At 41.9% G+C, this 23,182-nt stretch overlaps 1 protein-coding gene across 1 annotated transcript; it reads right to left on the reverse strand.

Moving 5' to 3' along the window:
• Positions 1–936: 936 nt before the first annotated feature.
• LOC118419823 lies at positions 937–22,681 on the reverse strand. Its single transcript, XM_035826429.1, has 19 exons — positions 22,464–22,681; positions 21,745–21,922; positions 20,910–21,215; positions 19,258–19,436; positions 18,767–18,962; positions 18,210–18,356; positions 17,078–17,279; positions 15,982–16,140; positions 13,848–13,943; positions 11,567–11,749; positions 10,881–11,070; positions 9,706–9,947; positions 9,209–9,448; positions 8,205–8,290; positions 6,881–7,391; positions 6,444–6,557; positions 5,558–5,851; positions 2,683–3,114; positions 937–1,771 (listed from the first exon to the last, which is right to left on the reverse strand). Exons 1-19 carry the CDS (start codon positions 22,673–22,675, stop codon positions 1,767–1,769), a joined length of 3,972 nt encoding a protein of 1,323 aa, XP_035682322.1. The 5' UTR covers positions 22,676–22,681; the 3' UTR covers positions 937–1,766.
• Between the last annotated feature and the right edge of the window lie 501 nt (positions 22,682–23,182).

The raw sequence follows: 23,182 nt of genomic DNA on the forward strand, positions 1-23,182 counted from the left end.
TGATTTTTGAGAAGCACATAACGGTTAGTGCAGAGAGCCAGTGGTGTAAGTTTGGCCCTCCTAACAGCTACCTTTTACGGAAAGACAAAGGTCGATTTTGTTTCAGACTTTGATTGAGAATACATGGAACGAATTGACGGATCGTCGTGATTTTATGTCTATAAATAGCTTAAGGATTAAAAGGTTAAATAAAGGTTGAAAAAATACATATTTAGATACTAAATATGCACATCAGAATCAAATTTGCATAAGTATTAATGATACAATAAACGCGAAAGGCAGATCTTGAATATGTATAATCCTTATCAGGTGTTAAATACCACCACCTTAACCATCATAACGACGTAACGATTTTTGCATCTGGCTGGAGTGAGGAAAGATGTGCTGTATAGTTCCCAAATATGCAAATTATCTAGACACGAATGCTAGGAATTGAATGGATCTTGTGTTAGCTGGCCTAGTCACTCGTTTATTTGACGCCACATAAAAGTGGAAAAGCTTCAGCAATATTCCATGAAATAAAGACATGAAGAGATTTAGTCAGTGAGTCTTTTTGCTGGCTGTAGTGTTAAGAAAAATGGAAGTTACCGATGGTTAAAATGGAGGTGGTCCTGAGAGCTACAAAAGGGCAACACAGTGACGGGATTGTCAGACAAACGTCGTCATGGAGTAACCGTGCCGCCGACTAGTTCATAGTAATTAATTATGTAACATATCTTCTAATGTATCACTAAATGCAATGCTGTAGTGGCTCATGGGTAAGGGTACTGTATTGATCAATATCTTAGAGAGTGTTTTATCAGCTTAGAATCAATTTGAATTGTATACAATCATCAATAACCTTTGGCCAAGTGATTTTTTGCTTTAATGTATTATTAATATGTTTTCTTACAACATGAAACCCTTATTAGTTTAAATCAAAGAACCTTTTGCCAAGGTTAAATTTTCCAACTGGGGCCCGGTCTGGCTGTTTGCGGAAGGGAAACATTTAAGTGCCTTTAAATAGATGCACAAGTAATTATCTTGAATGACTTTTGGTAAAATTCATGTCTTTTTATAGAAGAAATTGCTAACACTTTACTTCCAATACTGGATTAAACTATAGGGACTTGCCCTCTTTATCATGTCTTTTTGTTGTCTTGTGTATCATAATTTTTGTTCCCCAAAACTGCCAGGCCGGCTCCCGGATTCTAAACGTAACCCTAGCATTGCCCAACATTGCACTGCAGTTGCCGTTGCATGGCCCGTCGGATTTAAAACAACAATCATCATCTTCATCAAGGCGCTTTTTTCAGTTTCAGAATCCAGTTTTCAACATTCACTATTTGTTGCCATCTCTGTCCTTGCTTTTACCAACTATACGATGTTTTAATTGATAAATGCATACATTTTTTTTTTCATTACGACTTGATGAGATGATGACTTGCATATCTAAACCAGAGGGGTCACTTCAATGTTCATTTTCTCATGGGTAGAAAATACACCATCTGATCATTCCTACGATGTGCTGCGGATGTTTACAATATTGTGTTCTTATGATGTTTTTTTTTTTACAACTCGTCCAGAGCAATTTCATTCTACCCTTTATCATTGTGTGCTAAATAAGTATCCAAATGAAATCTACTGGCATGACGTTAGCTGGTAAGGTGCTTTTTCTAAACCTGAGATAACGAGTCAGCAGAAAGAATCCATTCCGTGTCCAGTCCATGTTTTCACGACTCTCCACTTTACGACAGCAGTTTACGACAGCAATGGGAGGCAGCTGACTAGCCTGCATAAACAAAATAAATGAATAAAACAATGGTTCTGAATACCACGAGGCCAAAGTTGCCGTCTCACAGGCAACCAATGGTTCAACAAGTATTATCATATGCTTTAAATTGATATCAAAGGAAAGTTTCTTCCTTTTGATCCCTGATTATTACTAAAAAATTGATTTTCCATCAAACTTTTTGTTCCATCTCATTAGAAATATTCTCACAAAGAGATGGAAATGAGCACAACCTTTTTTTATCAAAGTATTGTTAGAATCCCTGTTTAGACTAGCATCAGCATCAACATACAATGGCACCCTTCATTTCTTCGGCTGAATTGCAGTATGCTTTACACATGTTACAATTAAAATGAAAAGCAATAGAGGTGCACAATTCCAAACATTATAAAACATAACAATAATCACTTTTAAAATAACTGTGTGTACATCCAAAGCTTATTTATACCTCTAGAACTATGAACTGTTTAGCACGTCAACAAGGTACGGCAGTGTAGTCTTCCTATACCTAGCAGTTCTACAGTGGAATTGCGTTATCTGATGCTTAGACCTGAGGTTTCTGCCATGTAGGCTCACACGGTTTGGCGGTAGCCATTTTGAGAAAGACGAAGAGCTCAGCAAAGAGGTACCAAACTTTGTACAGAGTTCGTGCCGTCTATTGAACAGAGACGGAAGAGACAACTGGTCTAGAGCCATGTTGTAACTAGCAAAGGCGGAACCAAGAATTATGCGGCAAGCTCTTTTCTGTACGTTCTCTATGGCCCTAGACTGGGCACTAGTGATTCCTGGGTGCCATACCGGACACGCTTATTCTAAGATTGGTCGTATAAATCCACAGAACACTAATGTCAAGTCACTAGAGTCACAATGATGACTATCAAAGAACAAAGAAACCACGACGTTTTTCTCACCAGACGGGAATCCGTAGAAGTCCACCTCCTGTACCCATGGCTGCCACCCCGAGTGGGTCTCAGTGACCAGGAACTTCCAGAACCGCGCTGTTCCCTGGAAACTACTGAACTCCTGGTGAAAAGGAAAGACCTGCCCTCCCCGCACGTTAGTAACGTACGTGACATCCTCCCAGTTGTACGGACTTCCAACCTCCGACTTTTGCAACTTGAAGGCTTTGACATCGTGTAAGGTGTCTCGATAATTGGTGATGCGGATGCGAGATAGAGTGTGTGGCACCGTGAGATCCATCGTGAAGAACCAGTTGTTGTAGTATCTCGTTTGCTGGGGATTCCAGTAAGTTCCAATGTCGCCATCAAGTGTGCGCTCGGCCCCAAAATCCGGTGAGTAAGTCTCCTCCACAATCCATGACGTCCGCCTAGGTAGCCATGTAGCTAGGATAGAGGACACACAACTGACGGGTTTACATCAGAGCAAATATCAAGTATATAACAGCCATCACATAAGCTATAGGTATATGCCTAAAATAATTATGATCCGGCAACCGCTTCTTCAGTTCTCTTGCAAATCTGAAAAAAGCTAGGGGAGCCAGCTCAAACATACACGCCGCATTTTATACGTCAAACGCTGTCCGCCACCAAAAAACATAGCACATCAAGGTCAAAAGATACAAAAGGACCATAGCACATCCAGGTCAAAATACAAAAACATTCCGATACAAAAAATGAATGTCTGCTGCAGTACCAAGGTCACATACCAGGGGGCCCCAAATCGACCATGACATTTATCTTCATAACACCTGCAAATAAACCCAATATCATCGTAATCCATCCACAGGTTCTTGAGTTATGCTGACCACAAACATCCGGAAACACATGCAGACAGACACACCCAAACTATATCAGATTCTCCATTTCCATGGAGACAACAAAACAATTTCCTATAGTTCCAAAGCTCTGCCAAAATGAGCTATATCTAGAACTCAAAAATTACGACTAAAGCAGGTCAAGAACTGGAGATATCAAATCCGGAGGTTCCGCTGCGGCAGCGTTACAAACCGCTTGAGTGACCAAAATCTAATCATTTCAAGGTCACAGCAAGATTCACTTACATACTAAACATCAAGATAATCCAAAGATTATAGCCCATTGCTGGCCATGGTCTGACTGGAAATGTGTCTCACACAATTCGACACAGATACCAAGTTGTAGAGTCCCACACTGCCACAGAGTCCCAGTCTCTTCTACATTTCACAAATTATAAATAAGTATCATCATTATAACCCCTATTACGAGGCATCAAAGCTAGTTGAGCTGTGGGGAATTCACAGTTACAAGATGCAACATATAGATAGTATTTGAAACTGAAGGCCCTGGTGCAACATAACGCTTGAGGTCTTTGTGAACTTCAAGAAAAAACTGTAAATGCCTGAACGGTTCTGCATTGGGTTTTATGTTTGCAGCAACTATCTGGTCTTTTTTTCTGTGCCTGACAAAGTTTTTTCTTAAAGATTAGTGGACAGGATTTTTCAAAACTTGATTCGTTGAGATGTCAGTTGATACGAAAATCTCTTCCTGTTCCTGCTGTTCTACCAAGCCATTGTTACTGTGGCCAGATTAATAGAGATCTCTTAATATCTCCTCTTTATAAAGAGTCTAATCTATTATGATTTTGGGTTGATTCGAGGAGTCATCAATTTAGCAAGTGACATCCTGAATGTTACAGTGTATTTCTTTATGGCTATGTGCCAGAAAATGGATTTTTAAACAGCCAAGTTGGTTATTCAAATTCGTCGCGCTCCTTAATGCATTCCTTATTATCCGTATGCTAATGTTATTGTCTCGTTAAACATTAATTTCATTACCTCAACAAAGATCGTTATGTTTTCAATGCCTTTTTGTGTGCCTGCTTGTTAACAATATAATTTGAGAAGCTGTTGCTGGATCCTCATGATTCTTAGTAGGTGGGAAAACAAAGGTCAAATTAGAAAATACGTCCCATAGCAGCTTTGTTATAGTTATTGTTTTTGGGTGGGCCGACTAATCACCTTTTTGCAGCCAGGGGCTGAATTGCGAGGAGCTTACAATAGGGCTAAATCACAAGGGTCTGGAGCGAGCTGCCATTCGGCGCCACTCAGGTGACCTCAATACGGCAGTAATTGGCCCAGGTGCGGCCAAGGTACTGTAGGTTTTGAACCGCTCACACCGCACCATCGCACATGTGGCGGACTCTCCCCAGACACGGGACCTCCATTTAACGTGCTATCCGAGGGACGGCCGTAGCCGAAGCTAAGTACTCACTTTCACCTGAGTAAAGTGAGGAAAGTCGTGTAAAGTGCCTTTCCCAAGGGCACAAGATCGGTAACACAGCAGCCGGATTCGAACCAACGACCTCTCAGTTACGGGCCAAACACACTGCCACTGCGCTACGCGGTCCCACAGCAGCTTTGTATAATACTGATTTGAGTTTTAAGTGGCTGGATACCCTAGCTATTTTTGTGGCACTGCAGGTAAATTCTGTATAGATCAGAATAACGAGCTATTGCCAGATCACCATTACTTTTGGTATTTGGGTAGCTCATTGTGATGGATTACAGAATTGAACACAAATGATGCATATCAGCATTATCAATGAGAAGTTAATGTAATTTTCCCATTGTCCACTAAATTTCTGAAAAATTTGCTTTTGTTTGATATTGAATAAACAAAAAGAAGTAGCACTCCCAGACGGTTGCGCCAGTGACCCGCCAGATTGACACAAAGTTTGTGTTCCAAATATCATTGAAAAAAAGTAGCAAAAAGTAAAACAGAAAGAAAGGAAGAAAGAAGGGAAGATAAAGGAAAAAAGAAATAAAGGAAAGAAACAAAACCAACGTACCTTCGCCAGTGATAAGGTAAGCATCAATTGCATTATCTCCACCTTTACCGTCATTTCCACAGTTTTGGGAGGACCCGAACACGCGGTACCTTCCAATCTGATCGTTTGCTCCCCGGCACATGCCACCATCCTCTAGGGCAAACAGATTGAAGCCAGCCTCATTGGCAGCCGTGTAACACCGCAAAATGGCACGGTCGCGGTTTTGGTAGCCAGTCCCAAAATAGCTTTCCAATGAATCCATGACGTCTGTGGTGCCATCAGATTGTGTGAAGCACCCTAGGTGAGTGTAGACAGCTAGAGGGGGGTGACAAAGAACAGAGATCAGGACAGGCTTCGTGGTTTGTCGGTTTATCCACAGTTTATATTCGGTGCGCCGACTACTCCCTCTTCGCAGCGAGGGGCTGAATCGGGAGGAGCTTACGACAAACTAGCACAGCAGTCTGGAGTGGCTGCCATTCAGCGCTAACTCAGCGCGACCTCAATATGACAGTAATTTCCCAAGGTGCGGCCACAAGACTGTAGGTTTCGAATCACTTACTCTTTTCAATAAGTGTGGCGGTTTCATTAACGTGCTCAAAATGAGACTATTCTCAAAGATGGGACCTCCACTGTAAGTCCTATCAGAGGAATGATCCTAAACAAAGCTAAATACTCATTTAGAACAAAACAAATTTAGGAAAGTCACTATTCAAATCAACCAATTTGTCTTTTTTCTTATTTGAAGTAGCCAACGTATATACCGGCCCAGAGTGATTCTGTTACTAATCAACGAGTACTACCAAGAAGGTTCTGAAGAGGTTCTGACTTTTAAGTACATCCTGTGTAGACTGTTATCCAGACATTTTGTCTGTGAGTAGTGCACAGGTGACATACAAAATGGACCCACCTGTTTCACAGTTATCTCCCTCGAAATAATCACTACAGGTGCAGGAGTAACGGTCAACCATGTTCTGACAGGTGCCGCCATTCTGACAGGGGTTTGACTGGCATTCGTTGATATCTGAAAATGCAGAGTAATAGTTACATGTAGCTGCGGACTGTCAATTTATTGTCACGACTGCGAAACATTAAATTGATAAATGTTTACAATACTCTTGTGTTTACTTTGGCCTTGTTATCGGTACCGCGAATAAATATTTACATTTCTTTAAAGAGAACTAGTTTGGAATTGATGTTTCATGTCTCAAGTGTGCTAGCGACATGTAAAGACAGATTCAAATGGCAGGTGTTGGAGGTTTTAGGGTGATATGGCCTACGCCACCTACTATGATCTAGTCAGAAATTTTGATATTTCTATCATAAACATTGGGACGTTTCACCCACCGGTGCATCCCGCCTCGCCAACGTTACTGGTAGATCCAGCCTGGCAGATCTGGCAGCCGGTAGAACCGCTGGAACTGCTGTACTGTCCAGCAGGACAGCTCTGACAGCTGGTGGACCCCTGACGTGTGTTGTACTGTCCCGCTGGACAGCTCTGACAGCTGGTAGACCCACTGCTGGAGCTGTACTCTCCAGTCGGGCAGCTCTGACAGCTTGACGAGCCGCTGCTCGCGCTATATTGTCCTGCCGGGCAGCGAGTACAGGCCGTGGAGCCGCTAGTGCTGTATCTTCCTGCCGGGCAGGCTTGGCATTCGGTTGAGCCTGTGGAAGAGCTGTACTTTCCTGCTGGGCAGGGCTGGCAGCTGGAAGATCCACTCTGTGTGTTGAACTGTCCAGCTGGGCACTGCTCACAGGTTGTAGAGCCGGTCGCATCGCTGAACTCTCCAGCGGCACACTGATCACACGACGTCCCGTCAGACCTGCTCCGAGTCCCCGCAGGACAGATTTCCTCCACCTAATTTTGCATAGATTTCAATAATTTTAAGAATTCATTTAACTCAGGGGTGTCTTAATGGCTAAATCAGCATTTACGTCTTTTTCCTGCTTTGCAAAAATACGAGCAAGCATTGGCACGTACAAGATAACAAATTGGCGAACAGAATCGGTGTTGGTGCACATTTTTGACAGATTAGCCGCAAGGAAAAGTAGTGTAAGGTGCGTATGAGGGCATAGTTTTGGGGGCAACACGAGAATTGGTTCTGATCCCAACGTTGTACCAGTTATGCCACAGCAACGCCACAAAACATGGCAGCATGATCCCATGAAATTGTCCTCTGAGCAGCACTTCCTTGCGCCCCCTGAAACTTGTATTATGTCATACCTGTGATGCGAAAACGTTTGATACGGGTGTTCCAGACAGTGTGATAACTTTCCGTATCACAAACCTTCGAAGTTTGTATCACATAGGGCTTCCTTCGAGTAAATCGAACCATTTCAAGCGGGCCAAGTGCCGCACGGTTGGCAATTCGAATACCGGATTCGGACGCTGGAACATTGCTGTTGTAACACTTTTTGTTCCAGGGCACCAAATTTGTTCAACTTCTGGCGCATTTCGCATCAAAACATGCGTTTTCTCAGGTGGGTATGACATAAATAAAATACAACACGGTGTATTCCGCATCACCCTCAGTCCCAGCCCTCCCGCGGGTCGGATCACCCTCCGGCCTTCGGGTGATCCTTCCCGCGGTCGGGCTTGTACCTCGGGTGATACGGAATACACAGTGTTGTAATCTATCTTTATGTAGCACACTCCTGCCGGATTACTTACCTCATCTCCATTCACACACTTGTACCCATCTTGGCAAGCCTCGCAGGTAATTGTGTCGGATGCACTACCATCCGGCGGTGTCTCTGCTATAAAATAATTTTAATCTTCTGTTATTATTATTATTAGCATTCATGGTGTTTTCTGAGATTTAGATACAAAACCTCACATAGTAAGAGTCAGGAAGTTTAGCTACTGGATTAACCTTTAGCAATGATCGACGGACACCGAGAAACAATGCGAAATTCAATGTATTGTTGTAAAGTTTAACACACTGTCTAGAACCTCCACTGGAAATGGAAACGGATGACACCTCCTGTAAATTACTTCATCAATTAACCAAATACAAAACTGACAAAACCAATCAGTATTAAAGCCCAAATCTACATTTTTTATGGCACCGTTACATTATAGAAGTGACACAGGGAGTTCATAATATATCTCATCAGATGTCGAATAACATTGACCAATTAGAATGAGATATCGAATGACATTGGCCAATCAGAATGAGGTGTCGAATGATATGAGAAGGAGAGATACACGAAGATGCCCAAGCAAAGGAGAATGATGAAGTAGAGTAGATATAAAGTAGACTTGAGAAAGATTTGGCATGTTAACACCACAATGTTACGAAATATTGGCAGTAGAATTCTTGTATTCAAAATGAAATCTTTGAATTCTTCTGAAAGCACAAAATAGACATTCAACTGCATACAGGAGTTTGTTTTTATATATATGATATGTAAGGTGTTTTACAGGCGCACTCTGTAATCTAACATGGCGCCGATGACGTACGCCAAATGTAAAACCTGAATTATATTGGAAAACATGCTAAGAGATGAATTTCGGGGGATATTCAAGGAAAGAGGAGCAAAAGCTTGTGCGCAACATTATGTCCTATTCCTCCTCTTTCAAGCGTAGCATTTGCATTTTTTTCTAAATGACCAATAACTGCTTCTCCTGTTGATTTCTTTCATAATGATAATTGATGGACTAAATGCACTAACCTGGAGGATTTATCCGATCGTACATGTTGCCATCTGCTGAAGGCACTTTCTCCGCATCTGAGCAGACCTTACTTTTCAGTTTGCATTTGTTGTGTATGTCGTGCTGAAACGACAGGCATGTAACGTCGGCACAGCAAGCTTCAGCGCAGTAATCTAGGGTAACATCAAGGGTAACGGATATGTCTGAACCTCCACAACCAGTCCGAGGCACGTGGCGAAACGCTGCTACTCCGCACGTTTCTGAAACAGATGAAAGTAGCTTTATCTGACGTCACCCTCCTGCTTAGCTGGCCTTGGTGTGTTCGGTCGAATGGACCGCTGATTATACCGGCTATATCTTTAGATACTGATACAGATGCAACATATGTTCATGATATTTTTGATAAGGATAATCTTTACCCGTAATTCCAAGGGAGAACATTTTCTGTCATTTGGAAATTAAATAATCTTTCTTTAGAATGTATATATACTGTCATAACCATGTAGCGAAGGCCTACCCGTAAATACTTGGACTTCACACAGACTCAGTATTCGGGAGGCTCCGGGAAGACGGACGCCCACATAGCGTCCGTTCATCCCCTGACAGGAGACGGAAATGGACGGCTGGCTCACGTCGATTCGATGATTACCTCCACACATGGGGTTCGTGCTGACCTGGTCGGAATCCCCGATGTGGATGTTGAAGGGGTTGAGTCGCTCCGAATTTGAAGCAGCGTCCATGCGGTTGAAGATGACCACGCTGCAGATATTCGAGACAAAGCAATGTCATCAGGAGTTTTATTCACATTATATGTTCGGATGAACTTTCCTATAAACACCACATTGTATGTGAGTAAACTTTGACAGATCCACAGTCACCGTCATTGCTAAAGATGTTGGGACTTGCATCTTGGCTTGGGCTTTTACCTTGCTATGTATTGAATTATCGATTGATACCACGAGAATGAACTATTTCACATGTGCTCATAATCGTGAGTACATGTACACACACGCACACACACGAATATTTAGTCCAACCTGCCTATAGCGAACACTCAAGGGACTTTAAGAAAATGGTCGCAATAGACATGTTGGATATAGTCGGGATTCTTGGTGCACGGTTCAATTGGAAACAAAAACACCTGAAGGACCACCTAGATCTAGAAAAGACCACGGGTGATTCATATGCTACTTGAGGTGATGCAGGCTTCTGTGCGTTTGTTTGTGTGTGAGTTAAGTTATTCTTTTACATATTTAGGCCAAGTTGATTTGATTGTTTGAATGACATCCAATGCAAATTGCAAAACTGATGCGAGCATGCGAATAAAAAAAGTTTGGTTATTATAATATATGAAATCCAAGTGGTCTGGAAGGTTGAGCATACCAAATAGATTCTTCATCTTTTTGTTGCTTCATGTCTTTTTTCTTTGACCTTTGAATTGACGTTGGCATGCTATGACATCAGTATTTGTCTTTCGATATAATATATCTTTTTAAATCGGCGGCATTTATAATCGCAACTATACTTTGAACGATTTACGGCATGGTTGAAATACTTTTTATTCAAACGTTTAACGACCGAAAATTGATGCACGCGTTGAAATTCGGATGTCATTCATATAATCATATCAACAGGGCCTTACTGTAATGACTGACATATGAACATATATACTAAACCTTTATATATACGTACCTATCAACCGCATACGATTGACCGAGATCCACCCACCAGGTTGGATTAGTCTCTCCTCCGCTTACAGTGTGTGTACAGGAACCAGCATTGAAGTTGCCATCGGTGTTCCCGTCTACGGCACGGCTTGCAGCCCCGCCTTCATCCCGGGTGCTTGTCTGGTACGCTGTCTTCCCCAGGGCGACATTGCCACCTACCACAGGCAAGAGGACTGTCATCAGCACTGTCATTTTTACACTGATGACTCAAGTTGAAGAAGATTCATAACAAAGATTATACTAGTATTAGGGTACTTTAGTCGTACACGGCAAGGCACCTTTTTGGCCGCCTATGGCAATATATTTGTTTCAAAAATACGGGAGCTATATACGTGACGTCTTATCTAAAGTCACGTCACATGGCACATAACGTCGGACGTATTACAGAAACGACACACTTATGTGCGGCATACGTTAAGTTTAAAATTCTGCTGTTTGTATCATATACCAAGAAAGGTGAACCTCTTAATAGTAGATGGATGGGGGGCTGATTAAAAAAGACTGTTGAAATAAAGAGTGTTACCTACAAGGATCTGAAAGTTGCCGAAAAGATTAATTCTTTGATGTTCATAGGTAGGGCAGTATAACAAAAAACACTCGCTTGCCCTTCTGTACTGACTGTCTGACATTATCAGTTAAAGGTCTACTCACCACTAGTAACTGTTGTAGATGATCCGGTTGTAGATCCGGTTACGGCCTTCTGTCCAGGGCTACATCCTTCCAAGCAGCTTCCGTCTGCTGCCGTGTAGACACACACCGTGCACTGTTCGGCAGCAGGCCCTGTGCACACCGCCTGGCCGTCTCCACTCACGTCGGTACAAAGACTGCTGCATCCTGGATAGGGGTGGGTTACCGGTACAAAAAATTTAGGTCCAGGTTCAGATGATCAGGTACAGTGCTGGACCTGAACCTGGACCTAATTATCCTTGAAAACTTGGATGGGCCATACTCAAAACAATGGTCCATTTCGCTATAAAAAAAGTCCATTGGTGTTTTAAAATCCTATCTTTATGTTAACAACACTGCTTCAATCAGTTTTAAACTTTGACTGTAAAAACTCGGTAATTTAGAGTACATGAAATCAAATTCAAGAATGGATATTTTGTATGATTTACTCATGATTCCAAATACTATTTCCCTTCTGAATGGAATGAGTTATTTCTATGCATAATTCAGTCGCGAAGTTATGTTACAATGTCTTCAAAAAGTGTGATTTCAAGGTTTCGACTGTGAAAGCAAACGGTATGCGTGACATCACATACATAACTACTACCTAGGTATTGCCCTGTCCCAAATAGCAAGTAAAGTCTACAACCGTTGTTTACTCAACAGGATCCGTCCTGTCGTGGACAAAAGTATTGCTGTCAAACCAGAATGGCTTTCGTCAAGGACGTTCGACCTCAGCTCACCTCCTTGCACTTTGGCATATTGTTACAGTAAAAGAACTGAAGAACTTTGATACGAGAGCTGTATTTGTGTTTATCGATTTCAGTAAGGCTTTCGATTCTATTGATCGCAACAAATTGCTCTTAATCTTAGATGCTTATGGTATTCCAAAAGATGTTGTCAGCGCAGTTAAATCCAAGTATGTACTAGCCACTTCTGTTGTTGTACTAGTAGTTACCGGGCCTGATGGAGAGACGGATCAATTTAGTATCAATACTGGGCCAGGTGTTTTACAGGGGGACCCCCTTGCCACATATCTCTTTATTATATGTTTGGATTATGCAATGCGGACATCCATCACAGACACAGACGGTCTCACTCGGCACCATCGTCGTAGTTGCCGCTACCCAGCGGAGACCCTTCCTGACCTTGATTTTGTGGATGACATAGCTCTTCTCGATGGCTCAATCAAATTTGCACAAGACCTTCTTTACAGAGTCGAAGCAGCATGCATTGTCAAGCTATTGGACTGTACCTCAATGCATCAAAAACTAAATTCATTCATTCAAACCCCACATCTACATATATAGAGCAGCTCTTAATACCTCTGATGGGTCCGCAATCGAGAAGGTTACTGACTTTAAATATCTGGGGAGCTACACTGATGTGAAACATGACAAGGAGGTTAGAATTGGCCAAGCATGAAGTGCCATACACGCTCTCCAAAAAATTCGGAAAGCTCACATCAGAAAAGAAACAAAAACTAGCCTAGAGTATTTCAAGCTTGTATTATCTCAATTTTACTTTATGGCTGTGAGTCTTGGACAATGAATACTTCTCAGACCAGGAAACTGGACTGTTCCTACACCAGGATGCTACGTGTTGTATACAACAAACCTTGGTGGGAACACAAAACAAACAAAGAACTGCATGGGACTCTTTCATCTATTTCAACTGAAGTCAGGCGACACCAGTTAAGCCTTGCTGGACATGTTATTCGACATGGCAAACCAGCCAGTAAACTGCTCTTTTAGTCCCCAGAAGCCAACAGGAGAAGAGGACGTCCATACTCATGCTAAAGAAAATTATTGAATCTGAGGCTGGACTATACGATAAGGACCTCATTGAACTGATGAAAGATAGAGCTCACTGGAAGCAGAACTTTGTCAATGCTTCAACTCGATAATTACTCGACTATGAATATGTATGTATGTATGTATGTATGTATCCATCCAATATGGTTTGAAAACCCAACTACAGTGAACAACATTGCGCAGTTAAGATTAGGGCCAAACAGTATCACCTATAAAAACCAATCTACGGAGGGGATATCTCTACACAAATGCCCTCAAGTAAAAAAAAACGCTGTCAGTTCCGCACCGCAAACTTATTTTGCCAACAACCAACGTGTTAAGCCCCCCTCCACCTTATGAGAATTAAGCTGACTCGTTCACACACACACTGGAGTAGTTCCTCCTACACATCGCACTAAATTATAGTCATATGTAACTCAATGTTGTTAGACAAAGTAGAATATAAAGCCTACTTTTGCACACGCCGTCGTCGTCAAAGTGGGTGAGGGGACAGGATGTCACACACGTCACCGTGCCGTCAACAGCGGGTTCCTCCATTCTCTTTATACCTATAAGATACATATCAAGGGTTCTGATGCACAGACTTTATCAAGGGTTCTGATGCACAGACTTTATCAAGGGTAATCTGATGCGCAGACTTTATCAAGGGTTCTGATGCGCAGACTTTATTGAGGGTTCTGATGCACAGACTTTATCAAGGATTCTGATGCACAGACTTTATCAAGGGCAATCTGATGCGCAGACTTTATCAAGGGTTCTGATGCGCAGACTTTATCAAGGGTTCTGATGCGCAGACTTTATCAAGGGTTCTGATGCGCAGACTTTATCAAGGGTTCTGATGCGCAGACTTTATCGAGGGTTCTGATGCACAGACTTTATCAAGGGTTCTGATGCGCAGACTTTATCGAGGGTTCTGATGCACAGACTTCGTTTATCAAGACTGTTCTGATGCGCAGACCTTACCAACGGTTCTGATGTGCAGACTTTATCAAGGGTTCTGATGCACATACTTTATCAAGGGTTCTGATGCGCAGACTGCATCAAGGGTTCTGATGCGCAGACTTTATCAAGGGTTCTGATACACAGACTTTATCAAGGGTTCTGATGCGCAGACTTTATCAAGGGTTCTGATGTGCAGACTTTATCAAGGGTTCTGATGCACATACTTTATCAAGGGTTCTGATGCGCAGACTGTATCAAGGGTTCTGATGCGCAGACTTTATCAAGGGTTCTGATGCGCAGACTTTATCAAGGGTTCTGATGCACAGACTGTATCAAGGGTTCTGATGCGCAGACTTTATCAAGGGTTCTGATGCGCAGACTTTATCAAGGGTTCTGATGCGCAGACTTTATCAAGGGTTCTGATGCGCAGACTTTATCAAGGGTTCTGATGTGCAGACTTTATCAAGGGTTCTGATGCACATACTTTATCAAGGGTTCTGATGCGCAGACTTTATCAATGGTTCTGATACACAGACTTTATCAAGGGTTCTGATGTGCAGACTTTATCAAGGGTTCTGATGCGCAGACTTTATCAAGGGTTCTGATGCGCAGACTTTAATCAAGGGTTCTGATGCACATACTTTATCAAGGGTTCTGATGCGCAGACTGTATCAAGGGTTCTGATGCACAGACTGTATCAAGGGTTCTGATACACAGACTTTATCAAGGGTTCTGATGTGCAGACTTTACCAACGGTTCTCATGCGCAAACTTTATCAAGGGTTCTCATGCGCATACTTTATCAAGGGTTCTGATGTGCAGACTTTATCGAGGGTTCTGATGCACAGACTTTGTTTATCAAGACTGTTCTGATGCGCAGACTTTATCAATGGTTCTGATGCGCAGACTTTACCAACGGTTCTGATGTGCAGACTTTACCGACGGTTCTGATGCGCAAAGTTAATCAAGGGTTCTGATGCACAGACTTTACCAACGGTTCTGATGTGCAGACTTTACCAACGGTTCTGATGCGAATGCAGACTTTATCAATGGTTCTGATGTACATACTTTACCAAGGGTTCTGATGCGCAGACTTTATCAACGGTTCTGATGTGCAGACTTAAATATCAAGTGTTCTGATGCGCAGAGTTTATCAACGGTTAATCTGATGCAAATGCAGACTTTATCAACGGTTTTGATTCTCAGACTTTATGAACGGTTCTGAATACAGAGTTCGTTTATCAAGTGTCCTGATGCGCAGACTTTATCTGAATACAGAGTTCGTTTATCAAGTGTCCTGATGCGCAGACTGCGCATACTCAATAAATGGTTCTGATGCGATTAGACTTTATCAAGGGTTCTGATGAGCACAGATTTTACACTGATGCGATTAGACTTTATCAAGGGTTCTGATGAGCACAGATTTTACACAAAACTATACACCCAAGCATGAACAGAAAAAAATCTCAGACCAGAATTGTTTACCAATGGACCATTCCATGCCATTGGACAAAATCTATCAGATTAATTCACAAATAGTTGTGCCTTTTCTCAATATTTAAAGTTAATCCAGCCTCCCCTTCTTTTTCCTTTAATGTGGTCATCTGAGGGTAACTAAGACGAGAAGGAGCCAACAATAACTTACAATGACAGTCGTTTAACCCAGAAGACTGGACCATGTGTGGTGGGCAGGCCGACACACACTCGAAATTACCGACGGAGCCAGCGAGGTACGGGTAGGAGATTCGCAAGTTCTGACACCCGATGCAGTCACGTGGGCTGTCAGATCCAGTCGTTCTACAGCCTAAAGAGTAGAAATATAAGAATATCTTAGGTGTCTGTGAAATAAGATTTTTTTATTAGTAAGTATCACTCTCTTATCAATTATTTCTCGTTGATAACATAATTTATTAAGCGATGACGTCCAAATCTATGGAATGTACGTCTCGTGATATCGATGTTCACCTTTCAAGTTACAAATGCCTTAAGTATGATATATGCCATCATTTGGCACTTACGAGTGGTAGCACTTCCTGACTTTCTTTACAATTGGTACTTATTTGTAAGATTCGCGGAATAATGAAAATTCTTTGTTGATTAGGCTATGCTGGCTCGTTTGAATTTCTTTCGTTTAAAAAAATGTCCACCATACTGAAAATCCTACATGCCATCCCTCTATGACATGGAATCAACATGGTCTTATGGAAATTTGCGCCTTTAGTTACCCTATGGCTTGTTGTGCTAAAAGGTGCATAGCATACGGTAATAACTAAGGCTTACATGTAGCTCCCATTTCCGAAACGGGGCCCAGCCGGGATGTTTGCGGAATCGAAAAAGGAAACTTGTTTCCCAAGGAATATACACAAATTATGCTCCTGACTGTCGCTCTTTGTGGTTTGTGGCTTTTTGAGGCATATTTTTCATCTCCGAAAACTACCCAGTCAGGTCCTGGGTTGGTAATTGGGACCTAGGCCTAAGGAAACACAGACAGTACAGCTACCTCAACACACAGAGGCCTAAACCCACACGTCATCTTGAATACCCTCACGACAAGTTTGAGGAGAGCCACACCTCTAACAAATTGCCAAAGAACTCACCACACTTATTGAAAAGAGTAAAGCTCCTTCCCGATGTAAGTGGATCAAACATACTACAGTTGAAGTTGGTGGCCTCAATAAGTTAAGACTGCTGAGACTCACGAGAACAAACATATTAACTTAAGTCTGACCCCGGTCCCTTACCGTCACACTCGGCGTGGCACACTTGCACACATCTGTCCCCCTCTTTGACTGTTCCCTCACGGCAGACGATGTTCAGGTCCGTGGGTTTGAATGTCTGAGACACTCCCATCATCTTCACAGCGTGCTCGCCGCTGCCGAACGCGTAAAAGTGCAGAGACAGGACATCGTGGAACTGGTAGTCCAGCCAGACATGACCGCGGTCCTGTTGGGCGTATTTAGACAATAATTAACATATAGGACGGCAGAGACTGACATCTGTTTAGGGATTCCACTACCTCGCGACATCTGTTCATTAGACAACACATAATCCCAATATCTGCTTTGAGATAAGCTAACTACCAAATCCCAAAACTACATGGCCTGCTCCACAATACCGGTGTCACAGCGATCTCGCCCCCCTCCCCCCCCCCCCCCCACCGTGATTTAGCACCCCCCCCCCCAGGACGAAGTCACTAGCAATGTCGCCTCCCCCCTAGAAATAACTACTAGTAGTGATTTCGCCCTCTATCTCGCCCTCCTCTAGTGATTTGCCCCCCCCCCCTAAAAAAAAAAACGGGTTTACATAACATTTTAGAAGTTCATAATAATTGATATCATGGTACTAATATAGTTGGACTTGTTTCGAACTGTAAGGGTTGGGTCTCTTGTATTACAACAGCTACAGCTAAAAAACAACGTGCATTATGATAGCGTCACTGAGTGCAGATGGCAGGCCAAACTACATTACGAATGCGGCAAATAGAACATTATAAAGTTGTCGGAGGTTACCATCCGTCACAGAGTTAATCACTGACAAATTGAAGGTAGTGGATGCGGATGTTATCTAAAACGTATGACCGTCTTCTAAATCCGCGTAGCTGCTTGAGTAACATTTATCCTACGTGTGATATTACCTGGATGTATGACATGGTTCGAATGAAATTTCAGAATCTAACAACAGCAAACTGGAAAAAAAAGTAAAAGCTGTTTGTGGATAAGAGTAAGAACTGTTGGAGGGTAATTTATCATAAACTAAAAGTTTTTAATATTTCAATTGGGTGTAGAGTTGCCAAAATGCAACACCTTTCCTTCTGCACCTTGTTAAAATTTCGTTGTAGGGAAAATCTTACGAAGTTTCAGTTCGAATTAATACCTCGTTGTCTGGTGTTTTCCCGAATTGCACCGTTGTTGTTGACTGGTCCAAGTCCTCCTCGATGCAGATGAAGTACGACTGGTAGAGCGTGTCCGACCCAAGGCCTTTGGATCCTTTGTCAAGCTGTGTAACCGCCAAGCGCAAAGCCTGCACGTTGATCCAAGAAAGACATTTTAATCAATGAATTCCAACGTGGGGAATCAGAATTATGTCATATTTGTTAAGAAATAAAATTAGGAAGGAAAAGGGAAGGAGAAAGAAAAGGAATGAAGGATGATAGGATGAAAGAAAAAGAAAGAAGGAAAAAAGAAAGAAAGGAAGGCATTGTCATCCATGACATCCAACGTGGAAGGAATCAGAATTATGTCATATTTGTTAAGAATGGAAAAAAGGAAGTAAAAGGAAGTAAAAGGTAAGGAGGGGGGTAAGGAAGGAAGGATGATAAGATAAAAATAGGAAGGAAGGAAAGAAAGACATTTTCATTAATGAATTCTAATGTGGAGGAAACAAAAATTATGTCCTGTTTTTTTTTCAGAATTTAAGGTTAATCACAGTACCTTATACATTGCTACCCCGCTGGTAGAAATTTCTACGGTGACCCAGGTTTCATGATCTTCAGGAACACCAGAGAACACCACAAAAATGTCGCCCTTTGATGCTGCCGTGAAGTGGATGCACTTTCCTCCGTCGGTCGGGTCGATGCGGTGTGCGTTAGACCATTGCAGGTTGCAGGGCATCTGTCCTTCAGTGGAACTGAAGAAAATAAAAGCATTCTTGTTAAGATTTAACCTGCGAATGATTTGTTTAACATAAAGTAATGGTTTCTAGTCAAGGTACCGTCCTATTAGGTGAGTCCTAAAAGCTGGCTCAATCATTTCACTTGCTAAATGCAGCAATTGAAAGATTGAGCCCAAACGCTTACAACGAAGGAATGTACCAATGCTAAAGCATTCCCTGGTGAGCACCTAAACGTTAATCACATGCACATGGATGTTGTACATTCTAATGAACATATCCCATTAATTAACGGCTATAACGGCTAACTTACCTTTGCTGGTTACTCAGTTGTTCCAGAACAGACTTGTACTCTGCCCTGGCCACCACCATGCCGTTGACCCAGGCAGGCAGGTTCGGGATGACCGCCGATGACGCATCGAAGTCGTCTTGCGTCACGGTAAAAGTACCCGTGTTCTCTTCGTACGTCATGACAAGACCACCAACACTAACCTGATTGTGGAGAACATATATTTTGATAAATAGGAAAAAACAAAAGAGGCAGCACGATAAAAGTATCATATGTACATGGAAATACAACAATTGCTTAGGGCGCGGTCACATAGGTCGTGCGATCGTCGTACAATTTTGATGCGGTAGGATTTTCAAGCGGGCAGTGATACCCGTCACATTATGTACGATCTTCGGACGTACTTTGCGATCGCTGGAAAATCGGCCAATTTTAAGATCTTCAGAGGGTCTTGCATATTTTTTGCCCCAAAACTGTCTGTCACATATAAGTGAAGCTCGTATGATCGCCTGTGAATGAATCTATGAACAACCTCCCATGACCACTTGCACGCGGACTGTTGAAGGTTCAAATCCACCTATAACGAAGAAGAGTACCTTAAAATTCCGAACAAACAGCAAAGATTTATCACCACCAAACTACAAATCAGCTGCCACAAACTCCGTGTTGAATCAGGGAGGCACAGCGGTTTGATCACCTTCCTGTACTCCCTGATTCAACACTTTTACCACACATCTTTGGAGCAAAGAATCTGTCAGTTTTGTAACCTGAACAAAGTCGAAGATGAAGCCCACTCTTTATTAGATTGTAGTTTATATAGAAACGATACAAGTATTCTTTTTAGCTATATTAATAATATAGCTAAAAAGAATAATATTATCATTGGAAAGTTCCCTCGCTTTGAATCTTTGTCTAGTGTCATTTTTCTTATGAGTTTTGATCAAACGACATTATACAAACACATCTCAAGCTACATATCTAACATTACTACGAAACAAGAAGAAGCCGAACAAATGTATTAGACTAGTTTTAGAATCCATGTTTTAGATAAGTCTTAGAAACCATGTGTACTGTATTACTACCTTTTGTATCTATATATTCCTGTACTTAGCCCGATAGGGCATGAATGTGCAATAAAGGCTTAATTACTAAAAAAAAGTTCCTCACAGACAGGCAAGAGATCAATAAATGTTGATTTTTTTGCTGTCGGAATCTTCTTAAACAATTAATGGAATGCGTGGACATAATAAAAATGATGAAAGAAAAGAAATTGTGTCAAAAAGCCTCTGCGAACTCGGAGATCACCAGCGACCATCGTACGACCCCTGAAAATCGCTGGCAATCCCTAAAAATCGAGCGCTGATCGTAAGAACGCAGGATGTTTTGCTGGCAAAAATGTCATTTAAAGCTTGTAGAACCGTCGTCCGATCGATTTCCGCGTAATGTGACAGGGGTATGACAGAACCAACCACCGACAAGGATCCAAGACAGCCTAGTGTTGTGTTGCAAGACAGCTGCACTCTGAAGAAAACAGGCATGGCTGTCCCAAAAAAAAAACACACTATGTTAGCAATCGTACGACAACCGCATGACCTTTGTAACCGTGCCCTTTACGATAACGTAAACGACGTCTCTTTCTACGAACCTTAGAGTGCAACTGAAAAAGACGATTATACCTTATGCTGAGAGATGTCACCGCTGTCACCATTATTGTGTCCGTCAAACTCATGCGGGGTCTTTCCCGGCCTGATGGTCAGCCAGCTATGCGATCTAGACCTGTACTTTAAGTTAAGAACGGTCCTGGCTAACAGGAAATTTGGGATGTTATACGGCAAGATGAAAACGACTTTGAACTCCTGTCCGCTCATCATCTCCTGCCAGCTTGGCGCTCCGGCATTAGACTCCTCGAGGACAGCCAACTCCGCAGTCTCACATCCGGCCTCTCCCGCAGGGATTAGGAAGTCAGAGCTGAGAAAGGGACCCTAAGATAACATCAAGTTAGTGATCACCTTCCTGTACAAGACAGTGCATACGGAACGAAAGGCGGGATTTTTCAATTACAATAAATACCTGGTAAAGGTTGCTTTTGACATTTGGTGCTTGAAAAAACGATTATCATCGCTTATATAACACCTAGAGTAAGATATAGAGCGCCCCGTCCACAAAAAGTGAGTTTGGTCAACATCAATGAGTACATCCAGGAAATATATACTGGCATCCTGTATCACAGTAGGCAACCATTACCAGATTTACATCATCATTGGTACATGCTAATTACACTATTCAAGCAGTACTATTCATGCAGTACTGTTCATCAAGATAGAGGTGTGAAAGAAACATTAACAAGATGGTGGTGGTCACCTAAGCACAAAGAAGAAGAAGTTAGATAAAACAAGATTGCACGAAGAGAAAGATAACTTTTTTTCTTTTTTGTGCGTATTTCTTTCCAATGGTCATTTTAATCCCTAAGACCAATCAAGAGAGAAAAATTATTGTATTATCTTGTCCTACCTCCTCTAGATACACAGCAGTAGCGCGCTTGAGCGCCAGTCGTTTCTCGGTGAAAGCAGTGATAAGGTCATCTTTCTCTTCAAAGTCGCAGTAGCGGATTTCTGACGTAGTAACGTTACCGTCAGTCGTTTCTTCCACGTAATACTTGCGACCATTTCCGTCTTCAGACAAGGTTTTCCTGCACAACAAGGAAATGGCGTTTTTAAAACCATTATAATTTTAGCCTTGAGTACAAAACCCTTCGGCCTAAGTTGGTTTTCAAGGGTTCAAGTTTTGGGGGAGGTAAAGAGGTTTTCCGTTACACATGGTTATTTACAATGATACAATAATTTACTATATTATATTCCGTAATCGGATTTGCTAAGTCAGTCCATAGTTACTCGTTTGTATTTCGTAACATGTTTTTCAAAGTTGCTACTGAGTTTGCTCGCTAAAGTTGGTTTTAAACTGTCCCATTGCTTTGCACCTCATTAGGAGATTGATCTTCTAAACACTTCCCTAAGGAACCATCGGTACATACAGTAGTTCTGACCAAGGTGGTTTGACACGCTTTAACATTTGACAACTTGAAGTCTTTCTTCTGCATTTTAGCTGAGGGCTTATCATCTTTCGGGTGCAAAATGTATCACCCAGAGTTTACTGATTGGATTTACATGAGATTGACAGATTAATGGTACACAGAAAGGATTCTGTTAAACATTTTCCACCAAAACACACACCTTCCGAAGCAGCCCAGGTCCACTACTCCATGCGGAAAAAAGGATTCATAGTTCATATCCAGAAGGTCGGTGATCGGAAGCATCCTGAACTCGAAAGCTTTGGGAAAATCTTCAATAGATTCCAGCCAGTCTTTTAGGGAATTGCCGAATGACGTGGTGTAGAACTCTGTGATAGCCGCAGCAATCTTCTGGTCTCCTCCCTGAACCTCCATCACCTCATTGCTGTCCCTGAACCTCCATCACCTCATTGCTGTACTGAGTCTGAGACCTGTAGAATTATATAGACGAACAAAGAGTCTGGCTAATGCAAAATTGAGAGCGATTTACATAATCGAATTCACAATTCTTTTATCGGTTGTGAAAGAGAAGAGAGACTTTCTTTATATCACTACCAAAAATGCTTTTTCTTGTTTATCTTGTTTTGCTTCCTCACAGAAAAATTTTCTTCCAGGAAGAAAATTATTCTGTCCTCAAGAAATCTTAGCAAAATGTGCTTGTCCATGGGGCAAGCAAATTTTTGCTTGTCAAGTTTTTAACAAAATTTGAGATTTGTTTTCTCGTATTTCTTAAAATGCTTTTTCTTGTTTATCTTGTTTTGCTTCCTCACAGAAAATTTATCTTCCAGGAAGAAAGAAAATTCTTGTATTTCTTAAGAGTTGAATCTGGTTAGAAAAAAACAAGAATTTTTAGAATTTTTTTCTTGCATTATAAGAAAAAAT

Source organism: Branchiostoma floridae, chromosome 7, assembly GCF_000003815.2.
Source record: "Branchiostoma floridae strain S238N-H82 chromosome 7, Bfl_VNyyK, whole genome shotgun sequence".
In the NCBI taxonomy this organism is placed as follows: domain Eukaryota; kingdom Metazoa; phylum Chordata; class Leptocardii; order Amphioxiformes; family Branchiostomatidae; genus Branchiostoma; species Branchiostoma floridae.